The 18694-nt window shown below is 51.4% G+C and overlaps 1 protein-coding gene across 2 annotated transcripts in view; it reads left to right on the forward strand.

Annotated features, from left to right (window-relative positions):
- Positions 1-18694, forward strand: part of VWF (von Willebrand factor) — a 136507-nt gene that overhangs the window by 100985 nt on the left and 16828 nt on the right. For both annotated transcript variants that reach the window (XM_060167141.1, XM_060167140.1), the window contains exons 36-43: positions 132-324; positions 515-856; positions 2632-2831; positions 8865-8967; positions 9345-9419; positions 10844-10948; positions 12107-12312; positions 13873-14022. In XM_060167141.1, the coding sequence (XP_060023124.1) occupies positions 132-324; positions 515-856; positions 2632-2831; positions 8865-8967; positions 9345-9419; positions 10844-10948; positions 12107-12312; positions 13873-14022 (1374 nt within the window). The remainder of the gene's footprint in view (positions 1-131; positions 325-514; positions 857-2631; positions 2832-8864; positions 8968-9344; positions 9420-10843; positions 10949-12106; positions 12313-13872; positions 14023-18694) is intronic.

The following is an 18694-nucleotide window of genomic DNA, read 5'->3' on the forward strand; positions in this document are numbered from 1 at the left end:
TGTGGATAACAGTGGACTTGAGTGGGGTGAATGTGTAGGAACTGTCAGGAACTTTGGAAAGCGGCTAAGAGTGAAACCCTAGGATTCCTTGTTGCCCTGACTACTGATGGGTGGTTTTCTTCTTTGGGCAGGTGGTGGTGAATGGGAGGCTGGTCTCTGCCCCTTATGTGGGTGGGGACATGGAGGTCAGTGTCTACGGTGCCATTATGTATGAGGTCAGACTCAACCATCTGGGCCACATCCTCACCTTCACCCCACAAAACAACGAGTTCCAGCTGCAGCTGAGCCCCAAGACCTTTGCCTCAAAGATGTACGGTCTCTGTGGTAAGAATATCTTCTGACCCTCCTCCCTGACATAAACTCTCCTTGCCCTATCCTCAGGGCCCTTGGACACTGCTATTTCTGGGTCCAGTAGTAAGGTTCAGACGCTGGCGGTGATGGAGAATGGCCAGGTCTCCGGCATCAAGGGGTTGGCACCCTGGGCTCCTAACCACGTCTTTCCTTGCTTCTCTAGGCATCTGTGATGAGAATGGGGCCAATGACTTCATGCTGAGGGATGGCACAGTCACCTCAGACTGGAAGACGCTGGTCCAGGAGTGGACGGTGCAGAAGCCGGGGCAGACATGCCTGCTGGGTCCCGAGGAGCCATGTCCCATCTCCAGGGGCTCCCACTGCCAGGTCCTCCTCTCGGAGCTGTTTGCCGAGTGCCACGCGGTCCTTGCCCCGGCCACATTTCACACCATCTGCCAGCAGGACAGTTGCCACCAGGAGCAAGTGTGTGAGGCCATTGCCTCTTATGCCCACCTCTGTCGGACCAAGGGGGTGTGTGTCGACTGGAGGACCCCCGATTTCTGTGGTGAGTCTCCTTAGGCACCCCCAAACGCTGTGAAGACCAACGAATGGGGGACCTGCTCAGCCTCTCTGGGCCTCACGTTCTTTATCTGGGCAATGAAGATCAAAACCTCTGGATTTCCTGTTTCCTAGGATTCCATTCAGGATCAGATAAGATGGTAGATGTATAAGTAATTTGAACATAGAATTTCTATGTAATGAATTTCTATGTAAATGAGAGCATGGTCCTTTCTAGCAGTAGTTCTGCAGGTCATACAAATGTGATTTTAATGTATGAGACACATCCCGGCAACAGCAAAGTACAGACTGAGCAGTCAGTCACCTCGAATTTGGAACGGCACCAGGCTTCAGCAAAGGCTCACAGAGCAGCCCACGCCTTAGCAGGATTTTGAAGTGTGAGTGGAATTTTGCCATTTGAATACCAAGAAGCTTCTTCATTACAAACACCACAGGATTGCTAGTGTAGACACCTCCCAAGGTCAGCTTCCTTACTTGGACTTGGCATGCATTTAATATTTAACATGTCAGGGACACCAAGATGGATCAGACATGGGGTGTTGGAGTGATAAGAGCACTGAACTTCAGCAACCTCAGTTTCTAATGTAATCCCTGACCTTTTTTTTTTTTTTTTTTTGAGGGAGATCAATGTGTACAGGCATCTCAGAGTCTCCGAGTTTATTATTATAATGCTGTCACAGCTTTAACTGGGGCTGGAGGACTTGGGCATCCTAGCCCCAGCTCAGCTGGTCATCAGCTATTTCCTTAGTCTTTCTGGACCTCAGTTTCTGCATTTTGGAATGAGATAGTTGGACTAGATAACCCCCAGGTGTCTTTGGGGCTCTGGTTTTCCGAGTCCCCGTGGATGACACAGTCTCCTTTCAACCTACCTGCAGATTAAGGGGAAAATGTCAGTTTCTGAGTTACCGGTCACACCTTCTCTGCTTATTAATTTGTCTACTTCCAGGCAATTTGTCGTGCATTTATAGGAAAGTCTTTGGTGCTCTAAATCCTTGGAAACCTTCTCTACTACCTGCCTTGGCACCGTGAAAATGTGAGGAAGGGGTTGAGCAGGACCAGAGTGGGAGACGTGGATCACTTTGTAGCTTTTCTCCCAGGGCAGCCTTCCATAGCTGTGGATTCCTTACTTAAGGTTAAGAGAATTTTCGAAGCATTAAATATATGTGTATTCAAAGAAAAGAACCATAGAACTTCCTAAGGATACACAGGTTCACATCGTCAGTTGGGATTAAATTTGGCTACAAGTAAGAGAGAAATAAAATTCTGTGTCACACAGCTGGTCAGAGGGAGGCAGTCCCAGCTCTTTCTGGGTCTCGAAGTGGATTCTGGTTCTTGGCTCCGTCCTCAGTTGGGTGTGCCTTTTCCTCACGGTTTAAGATGGAGCTCTGGGCATCACATCTGGTTCTAAGTGGCGGGATGAGGGGAAGGAAGGAAAAGGGCCAGAGACGCAGCTGTCTTTCAAAAAATGATCCTTAGAAACTGCTGTTAAGAGTCTACACTTGCTCTTACAGGTCATTGGTCAGAATGTAATCACATGACTGCACTTAGTTGCAAGGGAGTTGGGAAATGTAGTCTTTATTCTGAGTGGTCACATGCCTGGCTTGAAGGTCTATTTCTATGAAAGATGGAGAGAATGAAAATTGGTGGAAACTAGCAGTTTCTGCCCCGGCAAGTTTGTTAGATGATCAACTGCCTTGAAGCTGAACCACTTCCCTCTGGTTGGTGCAGACCCTTGAGGGTGACCCCCTTCTCTGTCTGCAGCTGTGCCGTGCCCGCCATCCCTGGTCTACAACCACTGTGAGCGCGGCTGCCCCCGCCAATGTGAGGGCAACTCGAGCTCCTGTGGGGACCATCCCTCAGAAGGCTGCTTCTGCCCCCTGCACCACGTGCTGCTGGAAGGCAGCTGTGTCCCCGAGGAGGCCTGCACCCAGTGCGTCGGTGACGATGGGATCCGGCACCAGGTAGGAACCCTGGCCTCTCGCCCCCCGTGGGGCCGGTAGGGGGAAATGTTCACCGTGATCGGCCCCTTCTAACCTCGGCTGAAGGGCTCTGCTCTCCGGGGAGGGGGGTCCCCGAGGGATGGGAAGACAGTACGGCATAACGGCTTTGGGGTCAGACACATCTTGGTTCAGAACCCGGATCTGTTAGGGTTAGCTGTGTGATCAAACACCAGAGTGTAACGACACATTGCTACCATTACTATATTTATCATATCCATCGTAGTAGAATGCTAGGAACCCAGGAGGGGATGGGAAAAGAATATTTTATATGGTGATGTCTACCATTATTAAGATATATTAGGTACCTTACATTGTATTAAGCACTATATATTCATTATTTCAACGTTTTTCAAAGGTGTGTTTAGCAGGCAAGGTATTGACAGTTACCTGTGGTCAAGAGGTTTTAAAAAACACTGGCTAAGCAAGTTAGACAGGTTTCTTTATTGCAGGATTCTTTAGAGCTTTTGATATGCTAATGTACCTTGCAAGCTTTTGCTTCTCAGACTTATTAGACTATAGAATTGTGTGTGTGTGTGTGTGTGTGTGTGTGTGTGTGTGTGTGTGTGTGTAGCATCCCCTCTCATAAATACTCACAAAACACCTATGAGAAAATGAGGGCTTAAAGAGCTTGGTACCTTGCCCATGGATGCAGTTCGTAGGAGATGGGGTTGGGAGTTGGAGTTAGTATTTGAAGCTCTGTCTGATTCCAAAGCTTGCTCTTTTCGATACATGAAATTTCCCTTTTGCTAGGTCCCCTTTGGGCTGATCTTCTTGGAAGTCATTGAGTCATCAAGTCATCAGTTCTCTTAGCCTTTTAGGAATCATTATTTTCAAAGGCTATTTATTTACCAAACTCCTTCATCTTGGACTCAGATGGCAGTCATATCTCTTCAAAGTTGCCGATGTGTGTATTGTAGTACCTGGGGCGGTGTGTGTCTGTGGACCTGTGAGTGTGGGCAGTGGTCCTGCCTTTCAGACTGGCAGTGATACCACAGAGCCTGGTAGAGGGGCAGCACATTTGGCTTCTAGCAAAGGAGGATGTGTTCTATGACCATGGGCTGCACTCAAGACCTAACATCTCCATCATCACCAAGGAAGACCTTCATCACTAAGTGGACCAGGTCAGGTGACTTAACACTGTATTTAATCAGAACTGGGAGAACACATGGTGAAGCTAGCTAACCAACTGGAGAATGATGAAAACAGTCATTCCAGGATTATACTATTCTGTCCCTGCCATCAGAAGCTAGGAAATGGACCATTTCATTTGATTCTCCCCAGAGCTCCATAGGGTAATTATTACATGTCCCTCTGAATGGGAAACTGAGGCTCAGATGACAAGAGGTGATTTAAAAAGACCCTATGCACTACACCAGGTCACCCTATAGTGTCCAAGCCCTGCCACTGGTCTCACGGGAACTGGGAGCTAAACTCTGAGCTGACTGGGTGTCTGTGTGAGCATGGCACCAATAAGGTCCCACCGGCCCTGTTCTGTCGCTGGGCTTTAGCCCAGTGGGTCCCATTTGTTCTCACAGTGTAATAGGTGAACCAGGAAAGAAGCCCAGTCGCGCTCTACTGCCATATTTCAGCTGGCCAAATTAAGTAACTGCCGGTACCATAATGTTCCCCCAAAGAGTTGACAAAACCTTACACGGCTCTCCCTGACGTGCACAGCTCCTGGGCTCCCGCTGGGCACAGATGATGTGTACCATTGCCCTGGGGTGCAGACACCCAGTGGTCATTTCAGGCTGGTTTTGCCGTTGGTGGCAAGGTGCTCTCAGAGGCAGTCGGAAATGGTCTCTGCCCCCTTCCTTGGCATCCTGGAGATCAGAAGGAAGCTCAGGTTTGCATTTCTGGCTCTCTGTGAGTCAGGTGTCTGCAGGGACCCGAGGGCGGGAGGCTTGTGAATTTCATCCTAGGGTCTCTGCCCCCTTCCCCCCCCCTCTGACCCTGTTCCCTGCTCCCTGCCCCTTCAGTCCCACACGTGGGAATATGCATCAGAGGTGTATGAAGTGAAGAGGGCATCCAAATAGTGCAGTATTTTGACATAGATACAGTCTGATAAATACATTCTAAAATCAAGCGACATAAAGTTAGTTAATAAAAAACTAGGAAGGGAACACAGCCGTTTTTAGTTATTTCAGAAAATATAGTTTAAACGGATGAAGACAAATATCCAGCCAGTCCAGCTTTGACTTTCAAAGTAGAGAGGGAATAAAAATCTAATATGAAGAACATTTCCATTAAGTGAATTTTCTTGAAACTGAAAAATAAAGTCCAGAAAACTTTTCTTCGGGGAAATAATCCAGGGTAGAAATCTCTTGTGGTAATTTTGGAAGGGCAGACTATTTACCAGTTTCCATAGCTCTTGTGTATTTTACAAAATGTACTCTGCCTTTGTAGCCGGCTCTAAAGGGATCTGGGGCCATGCATGGGCTGTCCCGCCTTGCCCACACCCCGCACTGTGCTGGGCAAGCGCTGCTTCAGCTCCACTGGGGATTGCCTGCATCACCCAGACGGTCTGCTGAGCCTCGTCTCCTCTCTGTTCTGTAGCGGCTCAGCGCTGACATTTAATTTGCATCTTCCCTCAGATCCTGGCGGGGGTGGGCAGTGCCTGGTGACTTGCTTTGTACCTGTACCTGAGTACCTGCTTTGACCTTGGGCTCTGAAGACTTCAGTTTTCCCTTGCTGCATTCTCTGCAGGTCGTTCTCCTGTCATCTTTATTTAATCTTTAACTCCAGCCAGCTCGCTTACCTGTTCTGTCCAGGTAACAGTCCTGCACCAGGCCCTGGAACCTGGGGGTTGAGACAGGGCTGCCTGGAGTCGGCCTGTCCTGATGCAGGAGTGCCCTCTGCTGGCCGATTGGCTGCATAATGCGCCAGGGGTACTGCTGTAAGGCTGGCCGCGGGCGCTTTTAGAAGCTTAGCCTTTGCCAGCCAGGGCTCTTTTTCAGGGCCATAGATTCTGTGACCTGCCTCATTAAAGCTTCCTGGGAAAATGGAAATCCCTGGAAGAGGACGTTTAACACCTGCTTTTGGTCATCTATTGTGATGTTGCCAAGGAGAGTTGGAAAGCTGTATAATTCGTTCTTGAATTTTAGATGTCTGGAGTTCATTTTTCAAAAGAGAAAAAAAGGGACTTCCCTGGTGGCTCAGTGTAAAAGACTCTGCGCTCCCAATGCAGGGGGTCCGGGTTCGATTCCTGATCAGGGAACTAGATCCCACGTGCATGCTGCAACTAAGAGTTCGCATGCCACAACTAAGGAGTCTGCATGCTGCAACTAAGACCCAGTGCAACCAAAAAAAAAAAAAAGAGAGAGAGAAAAGAAACCCCTAATATATAAATATATATCTCCGTTCTTATCTCATCACTTTTGCCGTTTAAACGTCTAAATATAAATCCCTTGATTTATGGTGTTCTTGGCATCACCGTCTGTGTAAAAGAGCAGGAGAGAGGCAGAGCAGAGAGAGGCCTGGGGAGATGTGTGAGTCCCCCCGCCTTCCTCCGCTCTGCCCAGCCTCGCCTGTCCCTGTGCCCCTCCCTGGGTCTTCCCAGCCCCTTGGAGAAGCTGGAATAGTAGCCGCTGCAGCCTCTGTTCTGTTTCCTGGTCCTCGTCCCCCGTCTCCACCCGCTCAAGGCTTGTCCTTGTTGAACTTTCTTCCCTCTGAGGCGGGTCCTGCTTACAGGGCCTCAGGGCTGCACCCTGCCCGCCAGGTTAAGCACAGCCTCCTGCAGTGGCCATGTCCCCAAGGATGTGAGGCCTCTCTGGAGCCCACAGCCCTAGTGAACTCTTCTTTTCCACTCCTGGCACTCTTTTTTTTATTTTAAAAATCACCTTTATGGAGAGTTCACAGACAGTAAACAGCGCCAAATATAAATGTACGATCTGATGAATTTTTTTGTGTTTTTTTTTTTTTTTTGTGATACGCGGGCCTCTCACTGTTGTGGCCTCTTCCGCTGCGGAGCACAGGCTCCGGACGTGCAGGCTCAGCGGCCATGGCTCACGGGCCCCGCCGCTCCGCGGCACGTGGGATCTTCCCGGACCGGGGCACGAACCCGCGTCCCCTGTATCGGCAGGCGGACTCTCAACCACTGCACCGCCAGGGAAGCCCACGATCTGATGAATTTTGACAAGTTCATTCATCTGTAAAAACCGTCATCACGATGAAGATAATGAAATTTCCATCACCTGCGAAAGTTCCCTGATGCCCCTGTTTAATACACCCCCAGTCCCCACCTCCATCCCTAGGCAACAACTGGTCTGCTTTCTGTCACTGTAGATCCGTTTACATTTTCTGGAATTTTATGTGAATGGACTCATGCAGTATCACTCCTTCTTTGCTTGGCTTCTTTCGCTCAACGTAATACTCTCGAGATCCATCCACACTGTACGTTCCGTCGTTTGTTTCCGTGGCTGAGTAGTATTCCGTGATCTCATTCACCTGTTCACGGGCAAGTCCTATTTCCTCGGCTTGACCGTCAGCCATTCGAGGGCTGGGACAGTGTACCCAGGGCCTGGCACTCCCACAGCCCCTCAGCGGGCTGGCTGAGCCTGGCGGCTGTGGTTTGGAGAGAGCATGTGGTGTGCAGGGCCAGGATGCCGGGTCCAGACCCCGGCTGTGCCACCTGGTCGACCTCCTGGTCTGTGCCTCAGTGTTCTCACTGGTCAGTGTAAGTAATGGTCATACTCACCCGCTAGGGTTACTAGAAGGAACATACGATGAGTCAGCGTAAAGCCTTTGGGGAAATATCTTGAACATGTTTAATGCTACTTATTACTGGGAGGCAGCAGAACACAGGGATAGTAAGTGGATTCTGGGTCCAGATCCCATCTCTGCACTGCGACGGTGTGACCCCGAGCTAGCGCCTCCGCTTTCTCCTTGGACGAGTGGGGATAACTAAGGATGTCCCGGTCACGGGGCTGCGATGAGGATTAAATGAGTAGTTTACGTAAAGCCCTTAAACCGTGCCACGTGACACCTGCCGCTCAGATGTGGGCGGTTACGTGGATGCAGCAGAAGGTGTCAAGGAAAGCCTCCAAGGTTTAATCCCACAGGAGGACGGGCAGGCCGGGGAGGGGTTTACCCGGAGATGTCCCATCTCTCTCCCTCTCCGCGGCACATGCTCATTGCGGACCATGGAAGCAGACGGAATAAGTAAGACCTTCTTGGCCTGGGGACTTTTTAGCGGCCTTTGAGCTGCTGGATGAGGAGGCATTTATTCAGGGGTGACTTCACTGGGATTTCCCTTGACGGCCGAGCCCAAAGGGACCCAGTCCTGGCTCTGCAGTCCCATCTGTGCTCTGCACAGCCTCCTGCTTCTTGCACAGTCCTGGGAGGCAGGCTGGGGGGCCCTCCCCTTGCCTGGGAGGAAACCGGGCAGTGGCACGGAGGGTGAAGCCGACCGATGTAGGAGTTGGGGGGCTTCCTGACTCTGAAGCCCTTGTGCAGTGGGGATGCCTGCTGCCCTGGTGACCCTCACCTGGAAACTGCACCCAGGTCTGGAACGTCACCACCAGTCCCAACAATGTGAGGGTTCTGAGAGTCCTGCTGTCCCCCCTTCAGCTCTTCCTGCCACATAGTCTTAAGTCCATTGCAGAAATGAGTGGCATCTTTCTCAAGCTGCAGCCCAGCTTCTCCTTTGGCCTGGGAAGTGGCTGGCGGGGTGACACGGGAGTCCTCATTTTCTCACCTTGCTTTGTTTTAGTGTCACCATCAGAAGGGCTGTGATGAAATCTCCATGTTTTCTGAGACCTGGGGCTTGCCCTTCCCCCGAGTGTACGAAGCAGTGTGGGTGCCCCGGGCACCCCAGGCCTCTCCAGCTGCCTCCTCCTCAGGGTCCTCAGCATCTGTCAGCTTGTCTTGGTTCATCTGCGCAGCTCTGACCCAGGCGGGGCTCGGGCACTGGGTGTCCCCCAGGGAGACAGAGCCAGGGGTGGGGGGACCCAACTTCCATGAACTCCTGGGCCCTCTCTGAACCTCGTTCTCCCTCAGCTTCTGGAAACGTGGGTCCCAGACCACCAGCCCTGCCAGATCTGCACGTGCCTCAGCGGGCGGAAGGTCAACTGCACGACACAGCCCTGCCCCACAGCCCGAGGTGAGGCCCCTCCCTCAGGGCTCCCGCCAGGCCCCGAGGCCACCCTGTCTGCAGACCTGGGGGACCAGATCCACACGTGGATTCCCCACGCCAGCCCCACCCTCCTTGCCTCGCCGGGCTGGGCTCCCCTTTCTGCACGGGGGTAGAGCTCTCGGGGGCGGGTGTGTGTGTGTGTGTGTGTGTGTGTGTGTGTGTGTGTGTGTGTGCGCGCCTGCCCTGCTGTCCCCTCCTTGGTCCTCAGCCTCATTCTCCCGAGGGTGCGTCTGGACACACCGGGAGACTCATTCGTCAGCGGGCCTGGCTGGTTCCCGCTGCTGAGAGTCTGCAGTGGGTACTGCCATCTCTTTCTCTGACCTCCGCGGCCTCTTCTCCCCCAGCGCCTGCGTGCGGCCCGTGCGAGGTGGCCCGTCTCCGGCAGAGCACGCAGCAGTGCTGCCCCGAGTACGAGTGTGGTATGTGTCACCCGTGGCATTTCTCGGGGTCCAACCCCAGCCCCGCTCTGGGGAGAGGGGGCCAAGGTGGTGGTGCTGAAGAGGCTCGTGGTCAGGAGCAGGGTGTGGATTTCCCAAAACCTAGAAAGAGTAGCCTCTGGAAAAAAGGATGTGTTTCCTAGAAAGATTCTGCTGTGACGTATTAAATTAAGTTTTGAAAGCATTAAAAAAGAATGGGGTGCAATGTTCACAGCAACATTATTTGCAACAGCCAAGATATGGAAGCAACCTTAGCGACCATCAACAGATGAGTGGATAGGGACTTCCCTGGTGGTCCAGTGGTTAAGACTCCATGCTTCCATCGCGGGGGGCACAGGTTCGATCCCTTGTTGGGGAACTAAGATCCCGAGTGCCGCGTGGCGTGGCCAAAAAATAGGAACCCCCCCCCACAGAACAGATGAATGGATAAAGAAGATGTGGTACATGCGTGCAATGGAGCACTACTCAGGCATGAAAAGGAATAAGATTTTGCCACTTGCAGCAACATGGATGGACTTGGAGGGTGTCATGCTTAGTGAAAGAAGTCAGAGAAAGACAAATGCTGTATGATAGCGCTTATATGTGGAATCTAAAAATACAACAAACTGGTGAATATAACAAAAAAGAAACAGACTCACAGATGTAGAGGACAGACTAGTGGTTACCAGTGGGGAGAGGGAAGGGGGGAGGGGCAAGATAGGGGCAGGGGAGTAAGAGGTACAAACTACTGTGTATAAAATAAATAAGCTGCCAGGGTATATTGTACAGCACAGGGAACAGAGCCAATATTTTATAACAACTATAAACGGAGTATAACCTTTAAAAATTGTGAATCGCTGTGCTGTACTCCTGAAACATGTAATATTGTTATCAACGATACCCCAAAAATAAAAGAATGGGGTAATCACTGGTGGGGGAGGTGCAAGGGATTTACTGCAGAGCCACTGTCTATTTATCTATCTATCAATCATCTATCTATCTATGTATCTATCATCTATCTATTATCTACCTATCTATCTATCTTCCTATCTGTCTACCTATCTATGTATCTATCTGTGTATCTATCATCTATCTATTATCTATCTATCTTCCTATCTCTCTACCTATCTATGTATCTATCATCTATCTATCTATTTATCTATCATCTGTCTGTCTATCATCACCACCTCCCCCCGCCCCCTCCCTGTCCGTGTATCTCCATCTCTATCTCCATCTCTTCCCCTCTTTTCATCTTCCTGTATCTTTTCCTCTATCTCCATCTCTAGCTCTGCCTTCAATTTATCATCATCACATATGTGACAGTGAAGGTCTGCGTGAGTAGGAATGTAGTGTAGGGAGCCACTCACTAGCACAAGAGTAGCCTCGCTGAATTCTGAGTGCACGTCTCTCTCTCTCTGGGCCCTCAGTGTGTGACCTGGTGAGCTGTGACCTGCCCCCGGTGCCTCACTGCGAAGGTGGCCTCCAGCCTACACTGACCAACCCCGGCGAGTGCAGACCCAACTTCACCTGCTGTAAGTTCTCCCTCCGTGGGTGAGGATGGGCGGTGCAGTCACTGTCCCCTGGTCTGGGAAGGCATCCTGTATTCTAGTGAGCTGAGTCTGGGCTTGGGGTGTGTCTAGAACAAAGGGGTCAGGGTCACACGTGGACTGAACGCCCTAAGACTCCTCCCAGCCGCAGGCTACGATGGGGAACGGGGTGTGGACACAGCTGCAGGCACCCCCCTTTTGGGCTTATTAGGTGGCATTTGGACCTGAGATGAAGAAGCCTCCAGATCTAGTCTTTATTTTCTCCCACCTCCCATAAGCCGTGGAGGGGAAGGAATGTACCCTTGGTTGGTTCAAATCACTGGATCTTATTCCCAAATAAATTTATACATTTTTCTTCCTCTGTATGTTTATGTATTTAATTTCTAAATACTACAATTTAAGCATAGGGTTGGACTAAAGACAGTTTCTGGACATGTCAAGAAGCTGAATTCTGTATTTAGTTACTAAGGATACCCACTTTAAGTCACTACCCATTTCTCATCCTGTTGATTGAGAATCTCACTCGCGTTCTGAGATGAAAGCCCTCGAGTGCGGGAGAACACGTTGTATCTGCAGAAAGCTGGGAACAGGCAAAGGCATGGGATGGGATTTGGCAGTGATAAAAGGGCATTGTGGATTTGACGAGATTGCTGTCATTTTTCATTCATCATTGTTGGAGGACCTAAAACTGTAGGTCATTTATTATTCCAGGTACTGAGGTTGGGGATAGGATCTCATAAGCTACCAGCTTATAAAAATGCTAACCAGTACCTATGTGCCCAGGGCTCGCTGGGTCTTAGAGATTCTATACCAGTCATCTCTGAGTATCTGCAGCTGGAGGGACCCGACCCCTTCCAGATGTGCCCGGGAAGGTGGTGGAGCCTAGCAGCCTTAGCTTCTCCATTAAAATAGCTTCATATTTCTCCTTTGGATTAGTTTTCTTATTTTTCTGCAGACTAACCACTTTTTGGTATGATTGACTATCCCTCAGCTCCTGAGCTGGGCTCCCATGTGTTTCTGACTTAATATTCTGGGGCTAGAGTTCCCTGGGACCTTATATAGTAGCTGAATGCTTAGGAACCCAGGCTGAGTGCAGGGCTCAGTGTGGCAGGAACCGGGGCATCACCTCGTGCTGCCCCTCAGCCTGCAGGAAGGAGGAATGCCCAAGGGCGTCCCCGCCCTCCTGTCCCCCGCACCGGACGCCGGTCCTTCAGAAGACCCAGTGCTGTGATGAGTATAAGTGTGTTTGCAACTGTACCAGCTCGGCGGTGACCTGCCCACTGGGGTACCTGGCCTCCACCATCACCAACGACTGCGGCTGCACCACCACCACCTGCCTCCCTGATAAGGTAGGGGCTGCTCGGCTCCAGCTGGGACGATGGCCGTACACATCCTCCCGTGGAAGACTTGCCTTCCTGCCCACACGAGTGCTGTGTGGCCCAGTGAAGGGGCATCAGCATTCCATCTCAGCCTAAATCTAATTAGCTCAGGAGGTACTTACAGAGACGCTACCATGTTCTGAGCATGGCCGGGTGCTATAGATGATTCGAAATGCGTGAATGATTCTAAAACCTAAATTACAAAACAATGCGCTCCCAGAAATCTCACCTCTACCCTCACCTTCCCTACCTCGCTCCTTCTCTCCCTTCATAATTTATCATTTTCATTGGTGTACCCATCTATTTTTCTTTTTGAAAATATAAGCAAGTTTTGTAAATTTATATCGCTTCCTATTTCTCCCCAGAAGGGTAGCATATTATAAATTCTGTTTTGAATGTGTATTTTTTCATCTAACAATTTATAGTAGAGTTATCCTCTGTCCGTATATGGAGATCTGCCTTACTCCTTTCCACAGCTTAGTAATCTACGGCAAGGATGCATCTTGGTTCAGTCGTGTGGACTCACAGTTGAGTGGCTTCAGCCTTTTGCTGTTACTAGTGACGCTGCAACAGCCTTCTGCATCTGTCATTTTGTATTTTTGCCAGAGTGTCTTTGGGGATAGATTCCTAGAAGTGGGATTCTGGGCGGTAACACTTTTTAGGGGGGCTTCTTAATCCAAGAACCGGGGGTCTCATTCACTGAGTTCATTGTACAAAAGCGGGAAGACTGAGCAGGTATAGGAAAATGGTTTAAAAATGTGCCCCGTTACCATGTGAATAAACGTGGAGACCTGTTTGTAGCTTCAGAGGACACACTTGGGGTAATTTAAAACCTGCCTCTAAGCCTCATGATCCAAGAGTTTCTTCAGTACCTCATTCCTAGAAGATAAAGGCTGAGCGTGTGTATCACGTGCATCCCAGGCTTTACGATTCTTAATCGTAACCAACCGTTGGGATCTCACGGCCCACATTCCTTCCATAGCCTACAGTTCTTCCAGACAGGATCCCTTGTCTCTCAAACACATCTCACGCTCTGTCTTCTCTTGATACATTCCTTGTCATTGGTGGGCATGAAGGGAACACTCCATAACCCCTGCCCACCCTTCCCTCACCTTCAGCCACTCCTGATGGGACAGAGGGCTATACGTGGGTGGGTTCCAAGTTCAAGGACATTTACTGGGTCTGAGAATTAGGGTGCAGCTTTCCGTGTGACACAGTGCAGTTAAATGCAGTTAAGGCAGCAGTGATAGTGGGTCAAGGCGGCCAGTGTGTTACATCCCCACTTGAGGGCCTCGAGGGACTCAAAAGGAGCCACACCCAGGGTGAACCTTCCTGAGGCAGGTGGGCAGGGGAGGGAAGAGGGCAAGCTCTACTATGTAAGCATCCCTTCGCGTGGGCAGAGACTATGTTGCTTTCATTTATTGCTGTAGTCTCAGCACCTAGAGTAGCTTCCAACATGCCGTAGATGCTTACTCACCTCGTGTTTAGATGAACTGAGTCACTTCACTCTCGGAAACCTTGTGTCTACAGGTGTGTGTCCACCAAGGCACCATCTACCCCGTGGGCCAGTTCTGGGAGGAGGGCTGTGACGTGTGCACCTGCACGGACCTGGAGGATGCCGTGATGGGCCTGCGTGTGGCCCAGTGCTCTCAGAAGGCCTGTGGAGACAGCTGCCGGCCGGTAAGGGGGAGGAATAGGGTAGGGAAGTAGGGGAGGGGATCCCAGGAATAGGCAAGAAAGCCCCTTTAGGAACCTCTGGTTCCAGGCCAGAGGGGAGGGGCAAGGAGGGGAGTGGGGCTGAGTGAAGGAAAGGAGCATGAGGAGAGGATTGCTGTCATCCTTCTGTGACCAGTTCTTGGCTGGCAGTCATGTCTGCTGTGCGGTCTTGAGTCCACAGGGCTGGGGAGTTGGTCTAAGCAGAGATGTGGATTAATTGCCTAGAAAACAGGGCTTGATTTTTCCCCCTATCTATCTCTTCCCTTTTCAGACATCTCCTTAGCCTACACCTAGTACAGACGTAGGTCCTGAATTTTCTGAGATGGCCCCCGTGTCCGTGTACTGTAGTGTTTCTACACCGGTTGGTGGGTTTTCAGGCCAGGTTTATCATCTGAGGTACCGAAGTTGAGCCATGTTTATAATTTGAGGTATGATTTGGGGGTTTGAAACCCCCAGTCCAGTTTCTAATTCTTCGTGTGGAGGCCTGCCCCTACGGCTCCTGTGTGTCTGGGGAGCTTTATTCTTGCACATTGAAGACTGAGCAGACTCTAGAAAAAGGGAACCACAGTCCGCGGGGGTACTGTGGGTTCAATTCTGTTTGCTGGTTTAACGCTATTATTGTTAGCGCAAGTTCACGTGCCCGATGCGCCGTGAGGCCAAATGCAAACGTCGGAGTTTGGAGCAGAGAAAGGCTTATTGCAGGGCCGTGCAAGGGGACGGCCGGCTCGCGCTCTAAAAGCCCCCGAGCTCCCAGAAGGGTTTCAGCAAAGCCTTTTTAAAAGCCAGGTGAGGGAGTGGGGGTCGCAGGGTCTGTGATCAGCTCGTGCACAGTTCTCTGGCTGATGGTGAGGTGACAGGGCGGTGTCACAGGGGTTAACATGATCAGTCCTTGGGCTCCAGGAGGCCTGGGGCTACGCTCTCAGGTTACCCAGTAGTTAACATCTTCCCTTTGGTGGGGGGTTTTCACATCTGCAAAACAACTCAGGAAATGTGCATCAAATACTGTTACGTAGGTCCTTCAGAGAGGAGCTGAAGCAGAGGGTACGGGGGGAGACCTGTTCCAGGAAGGCTCCATGGTGTTCTGCCCAGTTACATTACTATTATCACTGCATCATTATCAGTAGAAAATAATGATAGAAGCAGAGGAGGCAGCACAGGCAAGTGCACGCGTGTAGCGGTTGCTCTTGTAACCGCGGTGCAGAGCAGCCTCTCGATGCTTCTTTTCGGAAGCGTGTGTGGTTTGGTGACGGAGGGGAGCGCCTGGGAGTGAATCCACGGAAGGGGGAGTCTGTTCAGGTCATCTGCGCACTACCTGCCTGGCTCATGCTGCGGAGAAGCAGGGCTGCCGGCCCCCTTGCGAGAGGATGATGCTGTGGTTCCAGGTGTGCCTTTGGGGAACACTAGGCTTTGGAAACCAATCGGTCTCCATCTCCTCCCACAGGCCATGGGAGGCAGTGGAAATAACTTGCTATCAAGTAAAGAGAGTGGTGTTTAGAGGTTGTTTTTATAAAATGGGCCCCCAGTATGTTTTGTGTTTTGGTAGGGAGTTTTGATTGCAAAGAATGGAATCCACTCAAGCTAGCTAAAATAAAAAGAGGGGGAGGGACTTCCCTGGTGGCGCAGTGGTTGAGAATCCACCTGCCAACGCAGGGGACACGGGTTCGAGCCCTGGTCCGGGAAGATCCCACATGCCGCGGAGCAACTAAGCCCGCGCGCCACAACTACTGAAGCCTGCGCGCCACAACTACTGAAGCCCGCGCGCCTAGAGCCCGTGCTCCGCAACAAGAGAAGCCACCGCAATGAGAAGCCCGCGCACCGCAACGAAGAGTAGCCCCCGCTCGCCGCAACTAGAGAAAGCCCGCGCGCAGCAACGAAGACCCAACGCAGCCAAAAATAAATAAACAAATTTAAAAATAAATAGAAAGGGGATTTATAGGAAAGACAGGGATCACTCAGAAACGAAGTGCAGGGCGTGCAGGTGGGCCCCATGGTTGTACCACTTTTCTCTCCGTTTGTCCCGTGAGCCCCTGTCTCCGCTTCTCTCTGCCCATCCGTCCGGTTCCTCACTGTGGGCCTGGGAGGACGTTTCGCTTTCTCAGAAGCTTCATTTGCATGTGGCTTTATGGAACCTGGCTTCAACTCAGTGTGGCTTTTCAGGTCCAGGGTTCGCCCCGTCCAGTCAGACCTGTTCAATCTGTGTTGCTCCAGAGATGAACTTCTCAAGAAGAAAATGGATGGGCTCAGCTCGGCCCGTGGACTCTGGGTCCTCTGTGCCGTCCCCACTCTGGTCCATCAATGCAGGGCACGGGGTGTGAACCTGGCTGTCTAGAGGCCAAGGCGCTGGAGGCGGCTTCAGGAAGATGGTGGGTCCCGAGGTCAGAAATGAGGGCAGGGGGTACCACGTCCAGAACTCTCGACCGGATGATGGCTCTAGGGTGGCGGAGTGGCCTGTCTTAGAGACAGAATGTTCACACCTTCTGGGAGGAGAAGGAAGCACTGAGGTTTAGTTACAGCTGAGGGAGGCTGGGCTTTGGTCTGTATTGTGTGTTGAAGTGGGAGCTTTAGGGAATGGCCTCAGGCTTCATTCTTCGTAGAGGAGAGGATCAGCTCTGGTCAGACTCCAGAGGCATTTAGGCTCACTTACCTGAATTCATTTGCTGTCTAGCCTGTGACAAAAAAGAAAAAAGAAAAAAGAAAAAAGAACACTACCACCATCACCCTCTGATTCTCCCTTTATAAGCCACTGTCTGCAGAAATACGCTTTCCCCTACCATCTCCATAATTAATCCTCTACGCGTCACATCGGAAACGTGATGTAAGATAAGCAAAGGGCGTTGCTGGTGTCCCAAAGAGTTTCATAGGTGTACTATGGCCTTGCTTCTGCGTTGACAGCAAGAGGAATTCCTGCTCTTTTGTATAAACCTCAGAGGAGTTTTTCTTTGAAGGCTTATGACCCTTAGACCCCAGAGTCAGACTAAATTGTAGCTTCAGGAACTGTGTTCTGAGCGACTGAATGCAATCCATTATGTTTTATTCATCCTCGTGATACCCTTCCAGAAGGAAGAAGAGGCAGGGCTGTTCTTCCCATTGGCCACTACACTGAGGCTCGTCTGAAGCCAGCAAACACGTGCGTGTCCTGACTCCCAGGCTGGGGCCCCTGCTGCTAGGCTGGTACAGCTGGCCACACGGGTGTTGTAAGGGCCAGGACGACCCGGCCAAGAGACAGGGGCCAGCGCTCCAGGCCTCCACCTCCGTCTCAGCTGTGGCAATTGTGCTGTTAAATCAGTGAGGAAGTTATTTTCCAGTGGCATCTGTTTCCAGCTTGGGTGGATATCAGACCTACTCAGTTCCACTCTTAATTGGGAAACCAGTGAAAACAGGATAGAGAAGAGGGTAGGGAGAAAGGTCTGAGATGTCTGTTTTGGACAGATATAAGCTAGAGGGTTTGGAGGAGTACGGGAAAAGAAACAGAGATGAAAATACAGGATGAGCCCTGGTTGTGCAGGAGGAAACTGTGGAGGGGAATCTTGCAAAGTTGGCAGCCCCAGAACCTGGGGGCGTGGCCGGGAGCACCTGAGCTCGAGAAGCAGGTAGGGCTGTGGGAACCAGGCGTCCAGCCTGGGTCACCCATAACCCGCAGTGTATTTGCCCGTGGTGGAGGCAGCAGAAAACATAGAGTATGCACAAATCCAGACCACTCAGCACCCCGAGGGGGGTGCCCAAGGGTGACTCTAGATCCCTAAGGCATCGATGTCTCTGTTCCAGGCTCCCTCGTGTCTGTTTCTTTTGTGCCATTTTGAGTATCCTGCCTTGTAGCGGAGGGCGTGGCGGAGGGCGTGTCGAGTGTATCCTAATTTGTTGGCGCCTCCAAAGCACCTAGTACATCATAGGTGCACGATAACTAACTAGCTCTCCGCTGATCAAGGACTGAGGGCAGCTCACTGGGCACCGCTGTGACGCAGGTCGGGGTGTAAGTAGGTCCCGTGGAGATGCTACAAAGTTGAGCCAGGTCTCTGGGGTCCTCGTGTTCCCCCGGGAGAGGCACCACCTGGGATGATACCGAGTGTTGAGTGCGTCCTCTGACTGGGCCCTGCTTGTGAGCGCTCTTGGGGAGCAGAGCGAGTGTGGTACCCCCCCCCCCATCCCGAACGGCTGCGGCTGCAGTTCGCCCTTCTCTCCGAGACGCTGCACAGGCCCGGGTTCTTGTCCCTCGCCCCTGGGACAGCCTCACATGTCATCGTTTTGTCTGTTCTTTGTACGTCGCTTTAGAGTTTTCATTGGAGGATTTCAATCCAAGTTCCCGATGCTTTGGCCAGATTGGAGGACCTCCAAGAGGGGGGATAGGCTGGCGGACTTCAGACTTGCAGGATGCTGGCCTCCCTGGCAGGCTTTCTGGGGAAAGTGGGTCTCGTCTCACTGTGCCCCATAAACTACTAGGTAAATGTCAAGTGACGACCTGGGGAAGCCCAGCTCTGCACATCGCTGAGAGGTCCTGGGGTCAAGGCACTCATGTTGTACAGATAATTAGCCCTGTTAGGGCAGAGCCGGGACTCCAGGCTTCTGGAATGTTCTCCCCCAGTCAGTGAGGGACCCTAGATTTGGGCTGTGATGAACATCAGGGCAGCCGGCTGCTTCT

Source organism: Lagenorhynchus albirostris, chromosome 11, assembly GCF_949774975.1.
Source record: "Lagenorhynchus albirostris chromosome 11, mLagAlb1.1, whole genome shotgun sequence".
NCBI classification, from domain to species: domain Eukaryota; kingdom Metazoa; phylum Chordata; class Mammalia; order Artiodactyla; family Delphinidae; genus Lagenorhynchus; species Lagenorhynchus albirostris.